Raw genomic sequence first — 22971 nt, forward strand, 5'->3', positions numbered from 1 at the left:
TATAATATGGTCAAGACCAGCAAAGACTGGATAACAACTGGGATTATTGTCTTGTTGTCGTGCGAATGCGATAAGCTCGATGAGCACGAGTATGCCGTGGCGTATGCGTAGATAAGGCCCTATCTATTCAAAGTCGGCCAACTTAATTAGGGGCGAAAGAGCTAACTTTACTTTCCAAACCCTCAAAGGAATAAACCTAATATGGGACTTGGACGGGATGTCTAGAGCGAATCGTTTTACCTATTACTAGTTTTAGCTAGTCCTGAATCAAGAGTAGTATTACAAAGTCGAAATTCTGCAGATTACGCCACTAGCCAAATAAAAGGAAAATCATAAATATGATCGAATAGGCGTAGTAAATAATGTATTTTGGGCAAAAAACCCTATCACACTGAGATAATGTGATGGAAAGTCCAGGGTCAAACGGAACGGCACAAGAGCGGTCGTTAGTTGGCCCCCCCTCAGCCAAGACGTTACGTCGTTGCCTCACCACGAACGAGCTGGATTTTTACAGTCCAACAATATGAACTGAGTGATCCCGCCTCCCATCAACCATTTCTTCTATATTTCATTTTGCCTTTAGATAGAATTTACATTCTATATCTTCTTTTGTGATAATGGCAAGTAAATCAGTATCAACCACAGCTGGATCGCGGCAGTCATCTGCCTCATCGACAGGATCCATTGATCCCTTCTCAGTCGCCCAAGTTTACTATGGCCCTGAGACTGATTTCACTACCCACAAGATGAGCAATCTTATTCGCACGAGAACTCTGTCGACGGTATGTAGTATATTGCTTACTTTAATACTGCACGGATCGCGAAGGTATCCACTGCCGTTCCACAGATCCTATTCAAAGTGTGGCGACCTTGATTGAAACGATTTCAGACGCTAATTGTGCGTTGATTAGGTACAAACGCGAAGCACTAGCAATACACCTGACTTTCTGAAATCCGTTCCTCGCAGAAGAGCGTCTCAAGGTTTGTCATGCGGTGGAAATTGTAGCAAAGGTTGCCCCAATCTGATTTGTGGTTGTAGACGCTCAGTCCATGACGCCGCGCAAGTTCCTCGTCGACGTGAACTTGACTCTTCAGGCGCTGCTGGAAAGCGAAGACACTGATGGGAACATGCAAATAACGATTGAGGATCTGGGTCCGAAAGTATTGCAGCTTGGTACCGCGAACTCGAACGGGTTCAACAAGTTCGACATTCGCGGCACTTACATGTTGTCGAACCTATTGCAAGAGCTCACTCTTGCCAAGGAGTACGGCCGAAAGTCGATTATTCTCGACGAACAGCGTCTGAACGAAAATCCAGTCAGCAGGTTGTCCCGATTGATCCGTACACAGTTCTGGGACTCGCTAACCCGTAGGATCGACGCTTCCCTATTGGAAATCATCGCTGTCGATCCCAAGAACCGTTCGAAGGATCAGAACCCTCGAATATATGTTCCGCTAACGGAGAAGGAGCAATACGAATACTATGTCAAGGAAGCTTCTAAACGCCCTCATCTGAATCTCCAGGTTGAGTATCTTCCTGCGACTATCACGGCGGAATGGGTCAAATCGGTCAATGAGAAGGCAGGATTACTTGCACTGGCAATGGACCACGTTGTCGATGAATTCACTGGACAATCGACATTGCGAGGGAAACCTTTTGTTGTGCCTGGTGGTCGATTCAACGAGCTGTATGGATGGGACTCGTATATGATTGCCTTAGGTCTATTAGTGGATGGAAGAGTCGATCTTGCTAAGGGCATCCTCGAAAACTTCATCTTCGAAATCAACAATTATGGGAAGATCCTGAATGCCAATCGTTCTTACTATCTTTGCAGGTCGCAGCCGCCATTTTTGACAGACTTGGCTTTGAAGGTGTATGAAAAAACGATATTCGAACCAGGAGCATTGGAATTACTGGTAGAGTCGTTCAAGGCTGCAATTGTGGAGTATAAACAAGTTTGGATGTCACCTCCACGATTAGATCAAGAGTCGGGATTGTCTTGCTACCATCCGGATGGCATTGGTATACCGCCTGAGACTGAGGCCAGTCATTTTGAGCACCTCTTGATGCCTTATGCGGAAAAGCATAAGCTCTCCTTGGAAGATTTCCAGAAACAGTACAATGATGGAATAGTCAAGGAGCCTGCTCTCGACGAGTATTTCGTTCACGATCGAGCTGTCCGAGAATCTGGTCATGACACTACTTACCGACTCGAGAAACGATGCGCCAATCTGGCAACAATCGATTTGAACAGCTTGTTGTACAAGTACGAAGTCGATATCGCTCATACTATCCGAACAAAGTTTGGTGATAAGCTGGTGCTGCATGACGGAAGTGTAGAAACCAGTGCATCTTGGGATCGTCGTGCACGGCGACGGAAGAATTTGATTGATCAATATTTGTGGGATGAGGAAGAGGGCATGTATTTTGATTACGACATTGTGCAGAAAAAGCGGTCTGATTATGAATCTGCTACGACATTCTGGGCGATGTGGGCTGGTTGCGCGTCTCCCAAGCAAGCTGCTAGACTAGTTTCGGACGCGCTACCAAAGTTCGAAGAGTTTGGTGGTCTGGTATCTGGGACGGAGAGGTCTCGCGGGGAGATAGGACTCGATCGACCGAACAGACAGTGGGACTACCCTTACGGATGGGCGCCGCAACAGATACTTGCCTGGGTTGGCTTGATCAAATATGGATATGAAGAAGATGCTGAGCGCCTGGTCTATCGATGGCTGTACATGATTACCAAAGCCTTTGTGGACTATAACGGTATTGTAGTCGAGAAATATGACGTCACGCGACCAGTGGATCCGCACCGTGTCGACGCCGAGTATGGGAATCAAGGGTCAGATTTCAAGGGAGTTGCTAGAGAAGGATTTGGCTGGGTAAATGCGTCCTATACTTTTGGGCTGACGTTGATCACCAGCCACGCGCGACGTGCTCTCGGGGCATGCACTCCACCAGGTCTTTTCTATGCGAGCCAGTACTCGTACGTTTAAATGTTTCTCTTTTGATGAGCATATATCATTGTATAAAAGGTGTATAAACGTGGTGAATTCAGATGTATATGGTGTAGAATGGGATAAGGGAGGACATGAACATTGATGTTGTGATGTTGTCAGTATTGTGGGTCCATGGGTAATTATGTGGTTTTACATTTCTATAATTTGTTGCTGTGATAATGGAATAATTAACGGAACCAATATATTGGTGTCAGTTAAGCCTATAAGAGTTGAATGAGAAAAAATCGCTACGTTTGACAGTATGTGATGCAAGCGATAGCACTCTGTATTGAAGTTTGAAACCGCCCCGATTACGCCGATCCCAAGGCTCAATTGAGCTGGATTTTGCCATTTCCATCAACGCCCTGGTCAGCCCGCTCCTTTCGCGGATTCAGTCTCGTCTCATCTGAAATATGAGGCAAAAGTCTTAAATGCGAAACTTCGCAATGGATTCTATAACTAGCACTCCCAGATAATTACGGACACAAACAGTGTGCACAGTTTCAGCGAACATTAAGTTTTAAACTATTCACTTGTAATAACGAGAAAATGGACTGGCCAATATTCGTGAGTTTCACTGCAAATAATGAATATGAAGAGCAATCGATATCGTCGGCGTCGGCAACTTAGGCAAGTCGCAATCACGAGCCGCATGGTACACACCGAGACTTCGAGGCTCAAAGATCGTGGCGGTGCAATGGCGGGGAGTTAGTGGATTGGACGGATCAACAAGATACTCCAGCCACCGTGATACTAAGCTCAAAGAGGTAAAGGGTAGCGTGCGCTCCGCCATAAGTGCAGTAATCCTGGACGGTACTGGCTCATACGTGACGCGATGGTGGCAAAAATGATCAAAGTCAGTGGCGAGAATAAACCGGAAGGTCAATTAGCACACTAATAAGCTAAGCCAAATCAGGCTAGTGGCAACATTGCTCGCATGCGGCGCCACTTCGCCATAGTGTGCGACCCAACGAAAAATCTTTCTTCCTTGCCCCGAACGGCAATTCACGCGTGCGTCCATTCCCCGTCGGCTCTCGCGAACTTGCCGACTCACTTGTCATCCTCGTCAGGCACGTCATCATATTTATATCTCCGTGGCTCCAATCTTCGTCGCGTTACATTATATATCTGCATGGTGTCCTGTTGGATCTAGATATAGATGCAATGAAGTTCTTTTCATCTCAATGTTCCTTTGACTACCCGTGGGCGCACGTATGTCCTCATTTATTAGTACCATTTGCATTGGCCACGATGGACAGTGTAGTGGGTAATTATGTCGACTTGTATGCTAATTGGGTTCCAGGTTTCTGCATCAGCATGGAAGAAATATCCTAATGAAATGTCTACACACGTTGTCGCTGTCGATGTGCTCCGACGTGAAGTCGATCCTGTCTCCGGAATCCTCACTACCGAGCGTCTCATCACTTGCAAGCAGAACATCCCAAGGTGGCTGCTGGCAATTGTCGGCGGTCGCGATACGTCTTATGTCCGTGAAGTTTCTGAAGTCGATCCTGTTACGAAGACTCTCACTCTGCGATCCCAGAACCTGACCATGAATAACCTCCTCAGCGTCCAGGAAACTGTTGTCTATTCTCCGGACATGGCCGATCCCAGCAAGACAATATTCAACCAGACTGCTCGAATTGAGGCCTATGCTACCTTCCAGCGACTTTGCAATAAGATTGAGGATTGGTCCGTTGAGCGTTTCCGACATAATGCCGCTCTTGGCCGCCTCGGTTTCGAGTCCGTCCTCAAGAAACTGGCAGACTCCGTTCCGGATAATATGCTTCAGTCTGCCAGTCTCCAGACGGCTGCTGCTAAAATCTGAATATTAGCATCGTGTCCCTTTTTCCACCTTGTGCCAATTGGTTTTCATGAATTGCCACGTGAAACATGTCTGGTTACATCCTCCAAAGTCACTCGGTGTTGTTGACATAGCTTTTTCAACAACAATCTTGCTTGGGTTCTTTTGCATTATATATAGAGTTTTGTTATCTTCATGTTTTTACTCGTTATGGCGCATTGGGCTTCGACTAAAATTGGTTTTCATCTATTTTCGAGATCTTCATGACTGTACTATTTCTCTTTTCTTGTTTTCGAGATCTTTGATTGTATTATTTCTCCCTATTTTCTCCTATATGGTCACTGGTATCTACATTTGTGTTGTATTTGTGTTGTATTTGCATAGTATGTGATAAAATTCCTTTCCCCGGCCCCTTTCATGGATATATGTTTGTCAATTAGTGCAGCAAGGAGTTTCAATAGATATGGATTTACGGAAAACTAGTTTCATACTACATAGAAGGGTTTAATTTCTGTATATCTATTTCTTCCAGTTCGTGATGGTGTGGTGGCTTGGTGTGGACAATCGGTTGCTGTCATATACTAAAGCTACACGTCCATCCATAACTGACCGCCCATATCTACATTCTAGCCCGATTCTATACAGCCTAGAAATATATATGCGCCAGTCCAACTGGAAGTATTTCGCCGAGAAAACATAATATAGCACACAAAGCAGCCCCAGTCTCCTTTAAATCTGCATGTGAAGTTACGACTGACCGTGATCAAGCCGGGTAACACAGGTTTATTGAGGAACGCTAAAGGAGCTGTGTAATATTTACGGATCAGCTCCATCGATAGATTAAAGTGGATCTAGACAAGACAGGAGACGGACTAAAACTTCCGCCTCGGTGTGCACTGGTCGCTTAATCAATTCCGAGTCGGGCAACATTACCGAGTGTGCGTAAACACAGCGCGTCACAGTAACAAAATGCCAGATTCCCCGAAAGACAAATCGGCAGCTAGTGGAAGTCAGTGGGATGGCAAAGGTACGGTTATTTTGCATGATATATATTTTGGTACTTGAAGCGGAAGCAGTGGAAGCTAACAGTTGCTGCTCATATAGCTGTGATTAAGTCGGCCGATATGGTATGTGTCTGGGAATTTCTATCTCCTCTGAATAGAGGTCAGAGGAGTGAAAAAGAACCAATCTGACGACTGATCCTGTAGTCTGCGGAGATGCAAGCTGTTGTTATTGACCTTGGTATGTTGAGCTGCTGCTTCTCAAGTCGCGAACGAATTAACGGACGTGGTAGCTGTGCAAGCGATGGAACGATACAACATAGAAAAGGTAAGCATCTGTATATGAAACAGCCTAAGTTCCATGCTAAGATTATAATGCAGGACATTGCGGCACATATAAAGAAGGAAGTATGTTTGAAGCTGGGCTGTAATGCTTAATACGGAAACTCATATGATCTTAGCTTGATCAACGCTTCGGACAGACATGGCACTGCATTGTCGGGCGGAATTTTGGAAGCTACGTCACACATGGTATGCTTTCTATATTATATTTACTATGAATTTGCCGCTTAGATTGTCACTTAGAAACTCGACATTTTATTTACTTTTACCTCGGCCAAATAGCGATATTATTATTCAAGACCGCCTGAATCGCAGTATCAGAAATCAAATTTCATTGCAGTGAATTGCGAGGAAATATAATTGTCAGTGAAGATACCTAAAGTTCAGTATCTCAGGAAACATTACGGGGCAATAGATCTATGCTTTTCCCTGCGGAAGCATTTTAATTTGATAGAGGGACAAGTGCATTTATATACAAAGGCACATGAACGCTTTCCATTGGGAACAATTGCAATAAGCCTATGATAATTCCTGAGAAGTAAATTTAATGAAACGGTGAAAACAGTTTAGACAAATATATTATGCATTCCGTCGCTCCATGCGGGTAAGGTTTTCTTAACCCACATACCCACGCGTAAATTTGAGCACCAACGTTGAGATGCCACTGCGACCTCTGAATTTGTAAGTCGAGCTGAACCTACTGATTCGCATCGCACATCCACCAATTTTCCTCCGCTCACCGGACGCGATCCATTCGATTGGATTGCTAGGTTTTATTAGCAGTGGATAACGTCTTTTAATCATAAATTTAAATCAGAATATCCGTGCATAGTGCATGATGGCTGAAGGTGGCAATCCAAATGAATAACACGAGTTCGGATTGTTTCTAACCAGTTTGCAATATAGAGAACTACGACGATCCGTACGGATATGATGAGGCGTCCGAGATCACAGCTGAGGACTGCTGGGCGGTGATCTCGTCATTTTTTAACGAAAAAGGATTGGTGTCTCAGCAACTCGAATCATTCGATGAGTTCATTCAAACCACAATTCAGCAACTTGTCAGTGAAGAGGCGACACTCACCCTCGATCAACCCGCCCAACATAACGGTCCCGACGGCGATATCAACAGACGATATGAGATTCAGTTTGGCAAGATCTATCTTTCGAGACCAACGATGACAGAAGCAGACGGAAGTACGCATCCAATGTTTCCCCAGGAAGCGCGTCTGCGAAATCTGACCTACTCGTCGCCACTGTATGTTGAAATGACCAAGCGCTCACTTTATTCAAGAGATATCGATTTGGCGCCGGGACAGGAGATTGTTTGGGAAGCTGAGAGTGAAGAGGCAGAAGAACCTGAATCAAAGGTGTTTATTGGCAAAGTCCCAATCATGTTGCGATCTCAGTTCTGTATGCTCCGATGGTTGAAGGAACACGAATTCTACGATGTCAATGAATGCCCTTACGATCAGGGTGGGTACTTCATTATTAATGGTTCGGAAAAAGTCCTTATTGCACAAGAGCGAAGTGCGGCGAACATCGTTCAGGTATTCAAGAAGGCCGCGCCTTCACCTGTCAGCTATCTTGCCGAGATTCGATCAGCGTTGGAGAAAGGTTCACGATTGATCAGCAGTATGCAAATCAAGTTGTACTCCAAGGGTGATAAAAATGTCGGTTCAACAATCAAGGCCACGCTGCCATACATCCGAAATGATATTCCGATTGTTATTGTGTTCCGTGCACTTGGTGTTGTTCCCGACGGTGACATTCTGGAACATATCTGCTACGATCAAACTGATTGGCAAATGCTTGAGATGCTGAAACCATGTATTGAAGAAGCGTTCGTTATTCAGGATCGTGAGGTTGCCTTGGATTTCATTGGTCGTCGTGGTACTGCCATGGGTATCAATAAGGAAAAGCGATTACGATATGCTCGAGATATTATGCAGAGAGAATTGTTGCCACATATCACTCAGAGCGAGGGCTACGAGACGAGAAAGGCTTTCTTTTTGGGTTACATGGTTCACAAAATGCTTCAGTGTGCTTTGGAACGACGAGAAGTGGATGATCGAGACCATTTTGGCAAGAAGCGTCTCGACTTGGCTGGTCCGCTATTGGCCAACCTGTTCAGAATTTTGTTCAAGAAACTGACACGAGATATGTACAAGTACATGCAAAAGTGTGTCGAAACTAATCGTGATTTCAACCTGACGTTGGCTGTTAAGCCAAATACGATTACCAACGGTCTGCGCTACTCTTTAGCTACTGGTAACTGGGGTGAGCAGAAGAAGGCTATGTCTTCGCGTGCCGGTGTCTCTCAAGTGCTGAACCGCTATACATTCTCGTCCACGCTTTCGCACTTGCGACGAACGAACACTCCTATTGGTCGTGATGGCAAGATAGCGAAGCCCCGACAGTTACACAACACTCATTGGGGTTTGGTCTGCCCAGCCGAGACTCCAGAAGGTCAGGCTTGTGGTCTTGTGAAAAATTTGTCATTGATGTCTTGCATTTCCGTTGGTACGTCTTCACAACCTATCATTTATTTCTTGGAGGAATGGGGTATGGAGCCTCTAGAGGACTACGTTCCGCACGCGACGCCAAACGCTACAAGAGTCTTTGTCAACGGAGTATGGATTGGAACTCATAGAGACCCTGCGGCGCTGGCTGAAACTATCCGATCTTTGCGGCGAACAGATCACATATCGGCTGAAGTCAGTATTGTACGTGATATCCGCGAGAAGGAATTCAAGATTTTCACGGATGCCGGCAGAGTGTATCGACCCCTTTTCGTTGTTGACACGGACAAATCGAGTCCTCATTGTGGTGAGCTTATGTTGCGCAAGGAGCATGTCAACCGATTGCTCGAGGACTTTGAGTCTACTGAAGAGGATCGCTACGGTTGGACTTCGCTTGTTTCGGAGGGTATCGTTGAGTATGTTGATGCTGAAGAAGAAGAGACAGTTATGATTGCCATGACCCCGGAAGATCTTGAAATGTCACGGCAATTGCAGGTCGGGGTGGAACACAGTGAGAGCCTAGATCCATCACACCGGGTGAAAGCGATGCCAAGCATCAATGCACATACGTGGACCCACTGTGAAATTCATCCGAGCATGATTCTCGGTATTTGCGCCAGTATCATTCCATTCCCGGATCACAACCAATCGCCTAGAAATACGTATCAATCTGCTATGGGTAAACAAGCGATGGGAGTTTATCTGACAAACTATGGTGTGCGGATGGATACTATGGCGAATATTCTTTATTACCCACAGAAACCGCTTGCAACGACACGGTCCATGGAGTTTATGAAATTTAGAGAATTGCCGGCGGGACAGAATGCTATCGTTGCTATTCTATGTTACAGTGGTTATAACCAGGAAGATTCCGTTATTATGAACCAGAGTAGTATTGACCGTGGTTTGTTCCGAAGCCTGTTTTTCAGGTCGTACATGGATCAGGAGAAGCGTGTTGGTATGGCAGTAGTGGAGGAATTTGAGAAACCAATTCGAGGAAATACCCTGCGCATGAAACATGGCACGTATGACAAGTTGGATGATGACGGATTGATTGCTCCTGGTGTACGTGTGTCTGGAGAAGATATTATTATCGGCAAAACAGCTCCTATACCTCCAGAAACAGAGGAGCTGGGTCAACGCACGCAGTTTCACACCAAGCGAGATGTGTCTACTCCTCTCCGCAGCACGGAAAGTGGTATTGTTGATCAGGTCCTTCTCACCACCAACGGCGAAGGTTTGCGATTTGTCAAGATCAGAATGCGCACGACGAAGGTTCCGCAGATTGGTGACAAGTTCGCATCTCGACACGGTCAGAAGGGTACTATCGGCGTAACCTACAAGCACGAGGACATGCCATTCACAGCGGAAGGCATTGTGCCGGATCTCATTATCAATCCGCATGCTATTCCATCCCGTATGACAGTGGCGCATCTGATCGAATGTTTGCTTAGTAAAGTCTCCTCGCTTTCAGGTCTTGAGGGTGATGCTACTCCATTTACTGATGTCACGGTGGACGCTGTTTCGAAACTTCTTAGGGAGCATGGATACCAATCTCGTGGTTTCGAAGTCATGTACAACGGTCACACTGGCAAGAAGCTGATGGCACAAGTCTTCTTGGGTCCCACATACTACCAACGCTTGCGACATATGGTGGACGACAAAATTCACGCCCGTGCACGTGGTCCAGTCCAAATCTTGACGAGACAGCCTGTCGAGGGCCGTTCGCGAGACGGTGGCCTGCGATTCGGAGAGATGGAACGTGATTGTATGATTGCTCATGGTGCAGCGGCTTTCTTGAAGGAGCGTCTCTTTGAGGCATCGGATGCGTTCCGCGTTCATGTCTGTGGAATTGTAAGTGCTATTGTAATGGTTTTCGGTGTTGTTGCTAATGCCTTTCATATAGTGCGGCTTGATGACTGTTATCACGAACTTGAAAGCAAATCAATTTGAATGCCGTGCTTGCAAAAATAAGACAAATATCTACCAGGTATGTCACTTGTCACGGTGTGAAGAGGAGCGTGTGGCGCTGACTAGTTATATAGATTCACATTCCATATGCAGCGAAACTCTTGTTCCAGGAGCTTATGGCGATGAATATCGCGCCAAGGATGTATTCTGATCGTTCAGGATATTCCGTCAGGCAGTAGATGTTGTGTTTTCTGAAGGTGTTTTGAAAATGTATTATAGATGTGCTGTATATACTGGTTTTATTTGTAAGTTTTGTAGTGAAACCATTAATTAGGGATGCAACAGTATGGGTGGCATGAATTGTGGACTTAAAAATTACATACGACTCTTTTGTTTAAGATAATATAATAGCAGTGAGTTTCAACTGCAATGTTGCCAGGAAAAAATCTCGTATCTTTTTACAAAAAAAAAATTTAAGGTCCATCACATGCGCCGCGTTCTATTGCGGGGCCCCATCGGTTCAGATTCGGTGATCTGACCGCAAGTACGGCCACATTGCACGAGCACCCTAAGGGTCTGAATAACTATCCTTTTGCATCAAGATCGTCCCTATTCGATCTGTTTCCCCAGAAATTTATTATAATATAGGCACGTTAGCATGAGCTCTCGGATCTTCACCTCTGGTCTCCAATCAGCACCCCGCATTCAGCGGGTATACCGCTCTTTCAGTATATCAGCACATACACAGAGGATAGGAGGTGTCACGCAGTTAGGAGTCATAGGAGCTGGGCAAATGGTATCGAAATTATAGCTGTAATTTCATAGCTTAAATTCGATGCTAATATTGGAATCATAGGGTCTTGGAATTGCGTTCGTTGCTGCGTTAGTCTCAAAGGTACCGGTCGTGCTTTTCGACTCTTCAGAAGCTTCTATAAATAAGAGTCTAGGATTCTTAGGTACCTATAATATGGACTTTTGGGTAGTTGCAGCGATGGCTTGTAATAACTCGATAGTTAGGCAAATTGCTGCAGAAAGATGTTGCGAAAGGCAAATACAGCCAAGACGATGCCAACCAAGTAATCAAGCGGATAGAGCCGACAACGAAGTTTGATTCCGTATTCGCGGCTGATTTTATAATTGAAGCCGTACCGGAAATAACGCCGCTTAAGTGTGAAATATTCGGAAAGCTTGCCGCTGGTGCGAGAAGTGATACGATTTTGAGCACGAATACTTCCTCGATCTCGATAACTAAAATAGCCGCTGCGGCGAAGGGCGCAGAAGATCGCGTTGTGAGTACGCATTTCATGAATCCGGTACCGGTCCAGAAGGGTGTGGAAATTATTTCAGGGTTGCAGACGGCGGGTGAAACTGTGGATCGCGCTGTTGCGTTCGTGAAGGCTATGGGCAAAATACCCAGCGTATCCACCGACAGTCCCGGATTCATTGCGAATCGAATATTGATCCCGTATATCAATGAAGCGATTACGTGTTTGGAGACCGGTGTGGGTAAAAAGGAGGATATTGACAGTATTATGAAGAATGGATGCGCGATGCCAATGGGTCCATTGGCGTTGGCAGACTTTATTGGGTTGGATACTTGTCTTGCCATTATGAATGTGCTGTACACTGAGACGGCAGATTCAAAGTATCGACCGGCTGTTTTGTTGCAGAAAATGGTTGACGCGGGATGGCTTGGTATCAAGTCGAAGAAAGGGTTTTACGATTATTAGGCATGGTTTACGGTGTTGGCTTCGTTAAATGATAGGAACTGGGTGGTATAGTATTTAAATCATGATCAAATCTCCATGGCATATATTTCAACGATTGTCCCTAGCAGCATTGCTAGATTCCACACTATTATCCACATACCTCGAGTGCCTATCTCTCTGTATCCAATGCCAAATAGGCAGGTTCTTTCACATCACGGATCAGCGACTGGAGTTATCAACCTTCCATCTGTGCACCATTGTCACAGCAGATGGAAACTACCAGTGTAAAACAGGGCCGCAAAAACAGTGAACCCCGCCGGTCGTCGTGAAGCACCTGTTCGATCACTGGATGAAGTGCGGGGCTCTTAGAAATTGCGACGTCCATTCCTTAACAAATTTCTGTAATCCGAATGCAATCAGATGCCGCCAAACTCAGGTCAATCAGTGAGGTTTCGAGCTCAGTTCGAATATTTCTGTCGTCGACGGTACGAACGAAAACTTTCACAAACTCCCACCTAAATACATTGCGCACAACTTGGACTACTTTTGTCTTTGCAACGCAAGCCCTCGCAAAAGATGATGACAAAGTATTTCACATCCGCTATAGTGCGGTTTGATCCTTTATCGCAGCGTAAGTTCTATGATTTGCTATGTAGTGCGGTATACGCGAGTGACTAACAAAGATCCTCTTCAGGCAAGACCGCACGTATTTTCCTTGCCCGGATTCCGCCGACAACGCGAAATTTGATAAAAATACGAACAGAATTCTTGGGTAAAAGTTCAACTGACAAGCCGCTTATATCAGTCACGTTCAGTATGACAACGAATGTTGTTTCGTGGACCACAATGGCTAATGGCTTTACAGGGGATGGGAAGACTATCGACTTAGACCCCAGCAAGGAATCAATAGGAGACGTTATCGAGCAGTTAGATCGGCATTCACGAGCGTTACATCTACAGGAGCAGATGAATTCATAAGGGAGTGGAAGGTTGCGTTGTATCATACGGATTCAGTCCCATATTGCTTTGTATCATATTCACTAACGTAATGTTGCCAACTTTATGTCAATATTTAAAAAAGTGCCCGCCAGGCACGGTAATTCACTGTCTAAAAATTGGATATTTGTGGATTTTGACTTCGCGGAATTCCACCTATGGCGTGATGGAGGCACTAGAGACAAAGAATATTTATCGCTAGTTTAGTCTGCACAGTTTATGAGCGCTCTCGCTCATTGCTATGTAATTAGGCAGCTAGTGACGCAAGTGTTCTGCTTATATGAAGAGTGATCGACTATCACAAATATTCAATTCTGACTTCTTTTATGCGGTGCCATACATCAATGCTATGATTTCCTCTTTTCTGTGTCTACCAGATATGAGCCAGCAATTATCTTTGCTTTTGTTGGTGCATAGCACTTAGGCCCGGCTCACATTGGCAACATCGACCATCATTTTATCCGATGATTCAACTTACACAAAATCTTGTTGTCAGGAGCCAGCATTGATTTGTCGCTTAGTAAGAGCGAAGATCTCTGGTATAGACTCGCTGGTGGTGCACACGGCGTGTTTTGAGGCATTTGTCTCTCTACTGTCTGGTTTCATACTACAAACTGTATATCCGCCTTTGCTACTGCGTTAATGCCAGCGTCAGCCGTAGTCGTCATTAGTGATGAGTATTTGATGTCGCCCGGTATCCGGCATCAAGTAAAATGTGAGTCAAATCAATACCAATCATCGACAGGTTCGAATTATACGAATTGGTGACTAAGAATTAAATCAAATGCCTCGCTTATGTAAATTTCTGTTTTTACAATGCTCTATCCGTAGCCTCATACAAATTGTGGTGCAATGGTGGACTGTAATGGCATGGAGCGCCAAGTCAACGTGCTGAAATTTTGGTGTAATGCGACACGCTCCTTAGTGACAGGCACCGACAACCCGACAGTATCATACAATAGCTCCAGTCAATACTTCAAACAGCTGTCTAATGTGCAATATATGGTACTTACAAGTGTCTTACTAGTGCGACGAATTATTTTTACGCGTTCTCTCCAAGAGTGACTTCTGAATGTCGGCTAAACGGCCAAACAAGTCTGCGTGGACCGAGCCGCCGCCTTCAGTTCCTATCCCCGGATACGGCGGGTTTGCTCTTGGAGTGGCTCCACCTGCGAAACTCAAGCAGAAGGAAAAAAAGGCAGGATCCGGCACTGCTTCACGAGTAACGACAGGTACAGCTACGCCAGATCAACGAGGGAGTCCAGACACGGGGGCAGACGATGGCGCGTTTTCACATCCAGTCGCTAAGAGCAAGGCAAAGAAACAGAGCGTGTCTCAATCAACGACTCCAGTAAACGGATCAACACCTGCCAGCAATGGGAGCACGCGTCGCACTCGAAGTTTGAGCAGGCCACAATATGCTGTTGACCCATTGCCGTCGCGCGATGAATCGGGAGAGGAAACGGAGCTCGTTGAACTTGATGACGATGAAATCATGTCCGATTCTCCACCCCCACCAAAGATATTAATATCCAAAGTTAAGGGATCTGCAGGAGCATATAATGCTGTGAAATCGGCGGAATTGGATCCATCCAAAGAAACAAAAATAAAGTTGAAATTTCAGAAGTCATTCGATGATTACTTTGTGAGGAGCAGTGTCATACGTCCGACGGCAAAGGAAGATTCACCGAAGCCCGCAGCTTCAGTCAGACCACCAACCAAGAAGATTGTTTTTAAACGCTTATCCCGGGACCAGAATACCGAGAATGAGCCCAATCCAAGAGGATCGGCGTTGAGTACGCCGCCTCCAGAGTCAGATGCTTCTAGAGTGAGACGCGCAAAACGGGTGAAGATCTCGTAAGTATAATTGCCTGCTTCATATATTCAGACCAATGATCCTTGCATGGGATTCTAATTACTACATGTTTTTAGACCTATTAAAAGCCGCGCTGCGCGTGAAAACGTTTTCGGCTTTGGACCACAACCCGATCTGTCAGGTGCGGCGAGATCCACAGCCGTCTCCTCTTCTGACCAGGATGATCCTACTCGAGTAAGCTGCGGTACTTGTTTCCGCCTGGATTTAGACTAACATATGCAATCGCTGCAGTATAATGATGATTTTTGCTCGGCATGTGGCGGAGTTGGCCGGTTTTTATGTTGCGAAGGCTGTCCAAGGTCATTTCATTTCACTTGCACCGATCCCCCGTATGATGAGGACAACTTGCCCGAAGGCTCCTGGTTTTGCAAGAGCTGCTATGCTAAGAGAGTATATACACCATTATGACATGCTGGGTCATCTTTCGTATGCTAACCCTCACAGCACCCTCCACAAATACCGGCCCGAGGACTATTTTCAGAGTTAATGGAGCAGACGGACAAACGGAACCCATCTTGTTTCTCTTTGCCTAAGGAGCTTCGAGAACGGTACGAAGGGGTGACGACTACCGATTTTGGAGAATACCAGGATGTCCAAGACTTAAAACCGCGGCGGATCAAGTAAGCAGGATCATTGCAGAACCTAAATTTGGTCAACGGTACTAATCTCTTTTAGTCGGAGTGGCTTCTTAGAGGAGGCAGATCCGTATAGATTGACGGACAAGAATGGCAAGTCCATACTTTGTTACAAGTGCGGTCAATCGGCAATGAATGATCGCAAGATTATCAGTTGCGATTACTGTCCCCTTCATTGGCACCTGGATTGTCTTGACCCGCCGATGAGTACTATACCTACGTCAGCACGAAAATGGATGTGTCCAAATCATGTGGGTCGGGATTTGGTGAGTTAAAAGAAGTATTTTGAGAAGTCCTTCGTTGACATTTGTCCAGATTCACCGAAGACGCAAGAGAAATTCCAAGGTGATTAATGTTAGTCTACGCAGGGGATTTGTCAACAATGGGGATATTGAAGTGGGAAATGATTCCTCGGACGAGGAACAAATTATCCCGGAAAATGAGAATTTTGTGAAGCCTCAGCTGTTGCATTTCCTGGATGGGTGGGAAGAGAATCCTTTCGAGCGATCAGCCTATGATCGGAGGATACCAACATGGGACTTTGATACGGAAGGCATCGTTTACAAGCTGCCAGAGCGGGGAATAGTACTGGACTTCATCGATAAGGTTAATTCACTCCAGCCATTTAGACGGAGAAAAGAATATCCTCTGCCACTGAACGAGTTGGATCGTCTCGTGGAACGTCCGTACATGGAGCGCGAATTTGTGCGTAACGCGGCGTATTTGAGCCAGTCACATATGCGAGAAACTATAATGCGACAGAATGTTTCGAATTTGATTGACGCAGCTATCAAAATCAGCGTGGACGCGAAAGTGAACGACGACGAGATGGAAGATGCGGAGACGAAAGCGACATCGCCTTTGTCGTCTTTGTCAGAGCTAACGAAGGCTAGCTCTGGTCAAGTGGATAGCTCGAGTTCGTCAATATCTACAGTAGAACCACCGACGTCACCGCCGGAGGAAGATAGAGACTCTCTATTGGCGGTTCAAAAATTGTTAAGGATCAAGGGCAAGGACGCGTTGATGAAGTTTCTTATGGAGTGAAATTTGCATTTGCGGTCTATGTAATTTATTTTGCATTAGTTTGTTTATGGTTGTTGGCGGTTGAGCTTGTATTTTTATTTATCATGTCTCGTATTTTTTGTGTTAAATATAAGGAAGATGGTGGACAGAATATACATTATCTACTAGTTAGAGTGATTTTAGCAGCCAAAATTCGTTCTCGCGCTTGAAATTCTCTCAAATGAGTCCCTGAGTCCCTGATTCGTCCAACTGTCTGTTAGAAAGGTAACCTGTTACCATGGCGAATTTCGGCTATGGCGATTTTCTTGATGGCCGCAGGCAACGGCTGAAAAGAGGGTAAACTCTAATCTGACGAGTCGGAACAATTTAAGGTTTCTATGGCGAAATCACGAGTATATTTTGTGCGCGCTTCCAGAAAAATTTGGTACAGGGATTTACTACTGATAAGGTAGTATCTACTTTGAGTCTGATTGCCTCGACTGGCTTGGATAAGGGACCACCCCAGCGGCTGGTTTTCAATAGCATATTTTGGATTGGATTGGTTAGCGCGATTTTAACTCTTCCAATTCAATTCAAAGCAATTCAGTATTCCAAATAGAATACTCAGTCGCGATGTCGAAAGTCGTCACCTTTGTTACCGGTAAGAGTTGCAATAGTTGTTGCTTAGTGAAATTTTGACTAATAATTTCAATAGGAAACAAAAACAAGCTGAAGGAGGTTCAGGCTATCATTGCTGATAGTGTTGAGCTTACTAACAAGAGTCTTGATTTGGAAGAGGTTCAGGGAACTATCTTCGAGGTTGCGGAGGCCAAATGCAAGGAGGCTGCCAGCATCGTATGTTTTTGTATAACTTGGATGGTTAATGAGTACGTACTAAAGTCATAAATATTTAGATTCAAGGACCGGTTCTTGTCGAGGATACCGCTCTTGGATTTACCGCTTATGGGGGTCTTCCTGGGCCATATATGTGAGTTTACTGTTGTTTTACATGAATGCTCATGTCTAATTGGAATAACAGCAAATGGTTCATGGCGAAGATAGGTCATGAAGGTAAGTTTGCTGTATATCGCTATACCGTGTCGCTTCAGTAGCTCACGCAGGTGTCAGGCTTGAATAATATGCTAGCTGCTTATGATGACAAGTCCGCCCAGGCTATCTGCACTTTTGCTTTTAGCGAAGGGCCTGGAAAAGAGGTCAAAATTTTCCAGGGAGTCCAAGATGGTGTCATTGTTCCTGCACGCGGACCTGTCGGTTTCGGTTGGGATCCTTGCTTCCAGCCAGACGGATTTGACCAGACGTGAGTGATGCATCGCCGAAAAGTTCGAATGATTCTTTACTAACGAGCATTAGATATGCCGAAATGCCGAAGACTTTGAAGAACACTATCAGTCATCGATTCAAGGCATTGCAGCTGTTGAAAGAGTTCTTAGTTACCCGATAGATGATTTACTTGCGAGCTATATAGAAGAAGTATAGTATAGATTGGTGCATTTGACTTTGGATCTGTTATGTTATTTAATGAGATGGAGAAATAAGTGTATATAGATTGTATGACGCACGAACGAGACTAGTATTTAGATATATATTGTACACAGCAAAAGTAATCCATATTGGCGTAACCGGATCTATGTTATCTCTCCGCCTTCGTTGAACATTCTATTCCGTATCCTCATCATTGTCAATAATCCACTGCTTTGCCCAATCTTCAATCCGTTGGCAATTACTCTCAAGGTCGTCATTGTCGTTGCTGTACAGCTCTATCACTATCGCTGGGTCATATGATTCTCTCGCATCGTTTAATATAATCTCCATGATCTCTGAATCCATATTGTCGATAAATTTCTTCTGTGGGTAATTTCTAAACTCAATCAGCATCCAGCCAATACGGTATCGTCCCACATACCGGTCCTTTAATCTATCAAATAGACGAGTTGTGCTTGTACGAAGCACAACAACTAAATCAATCAAGCTTTCCGGAAAAATATCGCAAACGTGCCAATCAATTATACGACCGCCTTCCTCCAGATCAGGCGTGATCAGATCAATGAGCTGAAGCACCGATTAGCCGAACTTATCGCACTTACTCCAAAAATTCATACATACTTTATCTTCGTCAACCATAGTACTTTGTCGCTCTTCGTCAAATCCATCTTCTAGCGAATGGTCTTTGATATATTTATTGATAGAGACATAAGTCATCTTGGGCATTAACTCTACAAGACGCTCGCTGTGTGCTGACTTTCCCGTTCCCTGCGTCGCGATTAGATTCTCAGCGATTCAAGCGTCTTTACTGAAAAGACACTTACGGGAGTTCCGGTGATTATAATATTAGGTAATTTTCTCATCAGGCTCAAAAAAACTGCACCACCATCTGAATCGCTTAGTTTGGCATTGTCATTCGGCTCGAAGTCCTAGCGGAGTGCGGGTTAGGGATATAACAGTTTCGGTCATGGCCGACCAGATTTTCGAGATTCAAGGCGGATTTCAGTTGATAATACGGTAGCTAAATAGACATATACCACAATTACAATGCCTCTTGCGACTTTCGAGCTTCCATCGAGCCTAGAGCCTGTTGAGGCGACACCTTTGACACCTGAAGCGTTTAGACAATTCGGAGGAGTTATATCATCGGATCACCAGCTACATACAATGAAATCGATCCCAGCGAATTACGGCACTGCGACGAAGATCTCAAAGGTGTCACCTATTATAAATAATTTTCAAAATGCTCCAAGTCAGAAACCATGTACCGCGAACTTCAATTTGTTCCGCAGTACGTACCCGATCAAGTTGATTAAACGGACGGGATTGCGCGAGTTTGTTTATTTGTCAGGCGTTCTCGAGCGACATCCGTTTTCGACGCAGACATTTTTGCCAATGGGTGTTCTGGCGGATGAAGTTGCGTATCTGGTCATTGTAGCCGAAAACTCGTCTGGTGAGTACCCGAGTGGAGACGGTCTACCTGATTTGAAAACATTGAGGGCCTTTGTCGCGAAGGGGAACCAGGCTGTCACTTATAATCCTGGTACGTGGTATAGCGTTTGAATTATAGAGCTGATACTAATCTCCAACAGGCACATGGCATGCGCCTATGGTCTCGCTGAAGGAGGTAAGCGAAATCTATGATATTGGAGCGCGAGCTAACCTTTTCTACAAAGGTGATCGACTTTGCCGTTCTAATCCACGAGAATGGTGTGGCAGATGAAGATTGTCAAGAAGTGCACATTAATCCTAGGGTCCCGATAGCTTTCATGTCTGCCACGTCTTCGACCGTGAGGGCAATATTATGAGCTCTTGGAGATGCATGTGCTTCGGCGTCAATAACTTGAAATACAGTTTTGTTTCCTATTGCTGCATATATGAATCACTCTGCGAAATCAACATCAAAAATTACCATATAACGTTTATTCCGCGCGGGATATCAAAATTTATTCGCCCATGCAAATATTTGGCTATGTTGTTAAGTCGAGATTTGCTGTTGGGAACTTGTACCTTGCCCTGCGCAACCGGCTTTGTAAGTTCGCGGCTTGTCGGGGACACCCAACCTTTTAACGCCTCAACCCGCCTGGCATCACACCCAAGGCCAACTCCGTAATTTGACCACCAACACCATATTCACCATTACAAGTTTCAATTGCTGGACAATTGTTATTTGAATCCACAATAATGTCATTCGTGAGACGACTGGCCTCGTGTTCCTTCCGGTCCATACCCGCCCGGACCAGCTCCAGATGTAAATTGTGTCTGTTGAAATCGAAAGTTCAAGCTGACGTATTTTGTAGCTTTCCGAACTTGTGCTGTGTATAATGCAGCGTCGAATTTTGCGATGCCTGCGTTGTCGCCGACAATGACTGAGGGTGGAATCTCGGGGTGGAAAATTAAAGAAGGTAATGAAGATTGTGCTGTTACTGCATGAGGCGATAATTTGGCGGATCTCCAGCTACAATTTAGATTCCGTCAATTGATTCTTAGAACAGCTCTACTAGCATTGATGGTCTGTCTGGGTGATGCGAGCAGTGGCTGATGAGGTGAATAGGCGAGTCATTCAACGCTGGAGATATTATCCTCGAAATTGAAACCGATAAAGCCCAGATGGACGTGGAGGCCCAAGATGACGGTATCCTAGTTAAGATCTACGTACGTCAACGATGTGAATTAATTCAGCTCTGCAGTTACTAACCTCCAGTCTAGAAAGATGCCGGCACCAAGGAGATCCCCGTCGGGGCCACCATCGCCGTCATTGCTGAGCCAGGTGACGATATCGCATCATTGGAGATTCCTGAGCTGGCGACGAAAAGCTCCGCCCCGGCGGCTGAGCCGGAGCCGGCTGAGCAAGCTCCAGTCCCATCGCCGCAGACTACCGAGCCGGCACCTGCACCCGCGAGAGAGAAGAAGGTTACGAGCACTGGCGGCTCGAAGGCTGACCCTGCCCAAGTTTTCTTTCCGTCGGTGCTTGGTCTGTTACATGCCAATCATATCTCGGAAGCGGAGGCAATTCAAAAGATTTCTGCGTCTGGCCCGAAGGGGAGAATAACGAAAGGCGATGTGTTGGCCTATTTGGGTGTCGTGTCGGGTTCAAGGATTAAGGAGCTCACTAATTTGATTCATTCCCGCGAGCATCTAGATCTTTCGAATATCAAGATTGCGGAGCCCAAGCCGAAGAAGGAGGAGAAACCGAAGGAGGAGAAACCAGTGGTACCAGTGGCACAGAAGCCTAAGGTAGTGATCAACTTTGATGAGCTCTTGACCTTCAATCCTCCCAGACGTAAGTGACTACTTTTAAATATGTGGGACTCTGTTATTGATTGGGTCTAGCGATCACGAAGACCGTTATCCGACCCGCCCAAACCATTGAGACCGTCGCCTCCGCACCTCCATCAACTCCAATCGCTGCGTCACCAGTGGCACCAGAAGCTCCAGTAGTCGGGGCCAATTCAGTGGTGCCTACGAAGAAGCTTAGCCCATTGGACGAGATATTTTACGACCTAGTTGCGGTTCCCCAATCGAAGTCGTTATAAGGCCAGCAAATAACTGAAAATATATTGTATTTGAGCATTTAAATATAATACAGGATCATGGTCTGGTGATTTGTTATAGAGCTTGATTATCGATATAGACCAATGGCATTAATTTACATAAAGATATCTACAAGCAGGTTACGTTGTAATCTATGTACAAAGAGGCCAAATGTTGATTAGTTCTTTGGAAGTTCTTTAAACCGTCGAGGTTGTCTCGTTGCCTTGACTGCTTTCCGCTCATGTTTCCGCTTCCTCTGCTCAATCTTGATCAAGTTGTCACCTGACAGTCCTTTTTCTGCCTCATCTATACTTTCCTTTCCAAATAAAACGTCCCACACTCGTCCGTCACCCCAGAACCAGCCTTGTCGGTCGACAATCCAGGGAATCCGCTTTCCGTTCTCGAACAAGAACACCATGAACTGTGAGCGACTCGCGGTACCGTATAACCCATCTCCCGTCCAGACTTTTGTCTTGCCGGGATTCTTTCCACGATCGAGTTGTGAGACGGGGAGCGTTATGACGGGCGATGCGGTCCGGGGAATGAGCGGATGTACCACGAATCTTACATGTGCGTCAGTTGAATCGCGGGCCGGGAGATAGCTCATTCGTCGGATGAGACGTGTCGGCATCATGATGAATGCATAGGCTGCCACGGCGGGGATAGCGAAGATCGCGAGCGAGATCAGCGAGCGAATGCCGAGCCAGAAGAAATTGTGCACCGGTGGGAGGTCGTCGTAGTTGCTATTACCACATCATTAGCTACAATTGGCAAAGAAAATGGATAGGAGTTACGTACTTGATGTAAATATCGTAGCTTTCATGGAGTGCCCAGTCTACGAAAATTAATCCGTAAACAGCAAACACGAATGCAAGCGAGTATAGCACAATGAAATACAGCCGGTGCGGTTCAGCTTGGTACAACAGCACCTCCGGCTCCTTCGAGGTCTCAAGCAGCGTCATTAGTTCACGAAACGATAAGTTCGGTCCAACGCGCGGGGTCCGGATGAGATGCAGTGGCAGAGAAGGGAAGGATTCCTTTGAGAGTGGCCATTTCGGGACGACACGGTCGGAAAGGGAGTCATGGCCTTCTTCGACGATTTCATCGCGGTCAGGGGTCATGCGCAGGCGTTG

General features: G+C 45.6%; 12 protein-coding genes across 12 annotated transcripts; 10 read left to right on the plus strand and 2 right to left on the minus strand.

The window, feature by feature from the left end:
• Window positions 1–434: 434 nt before the first annotated feature.
• V1513DRAFT_439077 (trehalase-domain-containing protein) lies at window positions 435–3260 on the plus strand. The gene is made up of 3 exons (XM_066897151.1): window positions 435–782; window positions 912–981; window positions 1040–3260. Exons 1-3 carry the CDS (start codon window positions 618–620, stop codon window positions 2998–3000), a joined length of 2196 nt encoding a protein of 731 aa, XP_066755349.1. The 5' UTR covers window positions 435–617; the 3' UTR covers window positions 3001–3260.
• Window positions 3261–3997: 737 nt separating this feature from the next.
• Window positions 3998–5308, plus strand: V1513DRAFT_439080 (PRELI-like family-domain-containing protein). Its single transcript, XM_066897152.1, has 2 exons — window positions 3998–4215; window positions 4307–5308. The coding sequence occupies exons 1-2, from the start codon at window positions 4168–4170 to the stop codon at window positions 4829–4831; spliced, it is 573 nt and encodes a 190-aa protein (XP_066755350.1). The 5' UTR covers window positions 3998–4167; the 3' UTR covers window positions 4832–5308.
• Window positions 5309–5530: 222 nt separating this feature from the next.
• V1513DRAFT_439084 (dynein light chain type 1-domain-containing protein) lies at window positions 5531–6743 on the plus strand. Its single transcript, XM_066897153.1, has 7 exons — window positions 5531–5834; window positions 5912–5934; window positions 6016–6049; window positions 6102–6136; window positions 6190–6216; window positions 6270–6339; window positions 6394–6743. Exons 1-7 carry the CDS (start codon window positions 5777–5779, stop codon window positions 6456–6458), a joined length of 312 nt encoding a protein of 103 aa, XP_066755351.1. The 5' UTR covers window positions 5531–5776; the 3' UTR covers window positions 6459–6743.
• A 106-nt stretch (window positions 6744–6849) lies between these two features.
• Window positions 6850–10970, plus strand: V1513DRAFT_410620 (DNA-directed RNA polymerase II subunit RPB2). The gene is made up of 4 exons (XM_066895711.1): window positions 6850–6998; window positions 7057–10526; window positions 10579–10662; window positions 10718–10970. The coding sequence occupies exons 1-4, from the start codon at window positions 6986–6988 to the stop codon at window positions 10820–10822; spliced, it is 3672 nt and encodes a 1223-aa protein (XP_066755352.1). The 5' UTR covers window positions 6850–6985; the 3' UTR covers window positions 10823–10970.
• On the plus strand, window positions 10971–12406 carry V1513DRAFT_439090 (3-hydroxyacyl-CoA dehydrogenase). Its single transcript, XM_066897154.1, has 3 exons — window positions 10971–11379; window positions 11440–11539; window positions 11601–12406. The coding sequence occupies exons 1-3, from the start codon at window positions 11242–11244 to the stop codon at window positions 12311–12313; spliced, it is 951 nt and encodes a 316-aa protein (XP_066755353.1). The 5' UTR covers window positions 10971–11241; the 3' UTR covers window positions 12314–12406.
• A 338-nt stretch (window positions 12407–12744) lies between these two features.
• Window positions 12745–13620, plus strand: V1513DRAFT_439094 (mitochondrial 54S ribosomal protein mL53). Its single transcript, XM_066897155.1, has 3 exons — window positions 12745–12923; window positions 12987–13106; window positions 13158–13620. Exons 1-3 carry the CDS (start codon window positions 12869–12871, stop codon window positions 13268–13270), a joined length of 288 nt encoding a protein of 95 aa, XP_066755354.1. The 5' UTR covers window positions 12745–12868; the 3' UTR covers window positions 13271–13620.
• Window positions 13621–14182: 562 nt separating this feature from the next.
• V1513DRAFT_439098 (uncharacterized protein) lies at window positions 14183–17014 on the plus strand. Its single transcript, XM_066897156.1, has 6 exons — window positions 14183–15145; window positions 15221–15338; window positions 15396–15554; window positions 15609–15784; window positions 15840–16065; window positions 16115–17014. The coding sequence occupies exons 1-6, from the start codon at window positions 14361–14363 to the stop codon at window positions 16841–16843; spliced, it is 2193 nt and encodes a 730-aa protein (XP_066755355.1). The 5' UTR covers window positions 14183–14360; the 3' UTR covers window positions 16844–17014.
• Window positions 17015–17254: 240 nt separating this feature from the next.
• Window positions 17255–18481, plus strand: V1513DRAFT_439102 (inosine triphosphate pyrophosphatase-like protein). Its single transcript, XM_066897157.1, has 6 exons — window positions 17255–17462; window positions 17517–17656; window positions 17716–17789; window positions 17841–17872; window positions 17930–18119; window positions 18173–18481. Exons 1-6 carry the CDS (start codon window positions 17435–17437, stop codon window positions 18261–18263), a joined length of 555 nt encoding a protein of 184 aa, XP_066755356.1. The 5' UTR covers window positions 17255–17434; the 3' UTR covers window positions 18264–18481.
• V1513DRAFT_439105 (AAA domain-containing protein) lies at window positions 18368–19238 on the minus strand. Its single transcript, XM_066897158.1, has 4 exons — window positions 19129–19238; window positions 18926–19072; window positions 18726–18871; window positions 18368–18680 (listed from the first exon to the last, which is right to left on the minus strand). The coding sequence occupies exons 1-4, from the start codon at window positions 19165–19167 to the stop codon at window positions 18479–18481; spliced, it is 534 nt and encodes a 177-aa protein (XP_066755357.1). The 5' UTR covers window positions 19168–19238; the 3' UTR covers window positions 18368–18478.
• Window positions 19204–20381, plus strand: V1513DRAFT_439110 (ureidoglycolate hydrolase). The gene is made up of 3 exons (XM_066897159.1): window positions 19204–19847; window positions 19897–19931; window positions 19981–20381. The coding sequence occupies exons 1-3, from the start codon at window positions 19352–19354 to the stop codon at window positions 20110–20112; spliced, it is 663 nt and encodes a 220-aa protein (XP_066755358.1). The 5' UTR covers window positions 19204–19351; the 3' UTR covers window positions 20113–20381.
• Window positions 20382–22048, plus strand: V1513DRAFT_439112 (single hybrid motif-containing protein). The gene is made up of 4 exons (XM_066897160.1): window positions 20382–20555; window positions 20605–20709; window positions 20859–20959; window positions 21014–22048. Exons 1-4 carry the CDS (start codon window positions 20489–20491, stop codon window positions 21593–21595), a joined length of 855 nt encoding a protein of 284 aa, XP_066755359.1. The 5' UTR covers window positions 20382–20488; the 3' UTR covers window positions 21596–22048.
• Window positions 22017–22959, minus strand: V1513DRAFT_375270 (uncharacterized protein; the record flags this gene model as incomplete). The annotated part of the gene is made up of 2 exons (XM_066894891.1): window positions 22017–22581; window positions 22637–22959. 2 exons carry the CDS (start codon window positions 22957–22959, stop codon window positions 22017–22019), a joined length of 888 nt encoding a protein of 295 aa, XP_066755360.1.
• Window positions 22960–22971: the final 12 nt, after the last annotated feature.

The sequence above is a fragment of the Lipomyces chichibuensis genome (assembly GCF_038497645.1).
Source record: "Lipomyces chichibuensis strain CBS 12929 unplaced genomic scaffold V1513scaffold_5, whole genome shotgun sequence".
In the NCBI taxonomy this organism is placed as follows: domain Eukaryota; kingdom Fungi; phylum Ascomycota; class Lipomycetes; order Lipomycetales; family Lipomycetaceae; genus Lipomyces; species Lipomyces chichibuensis.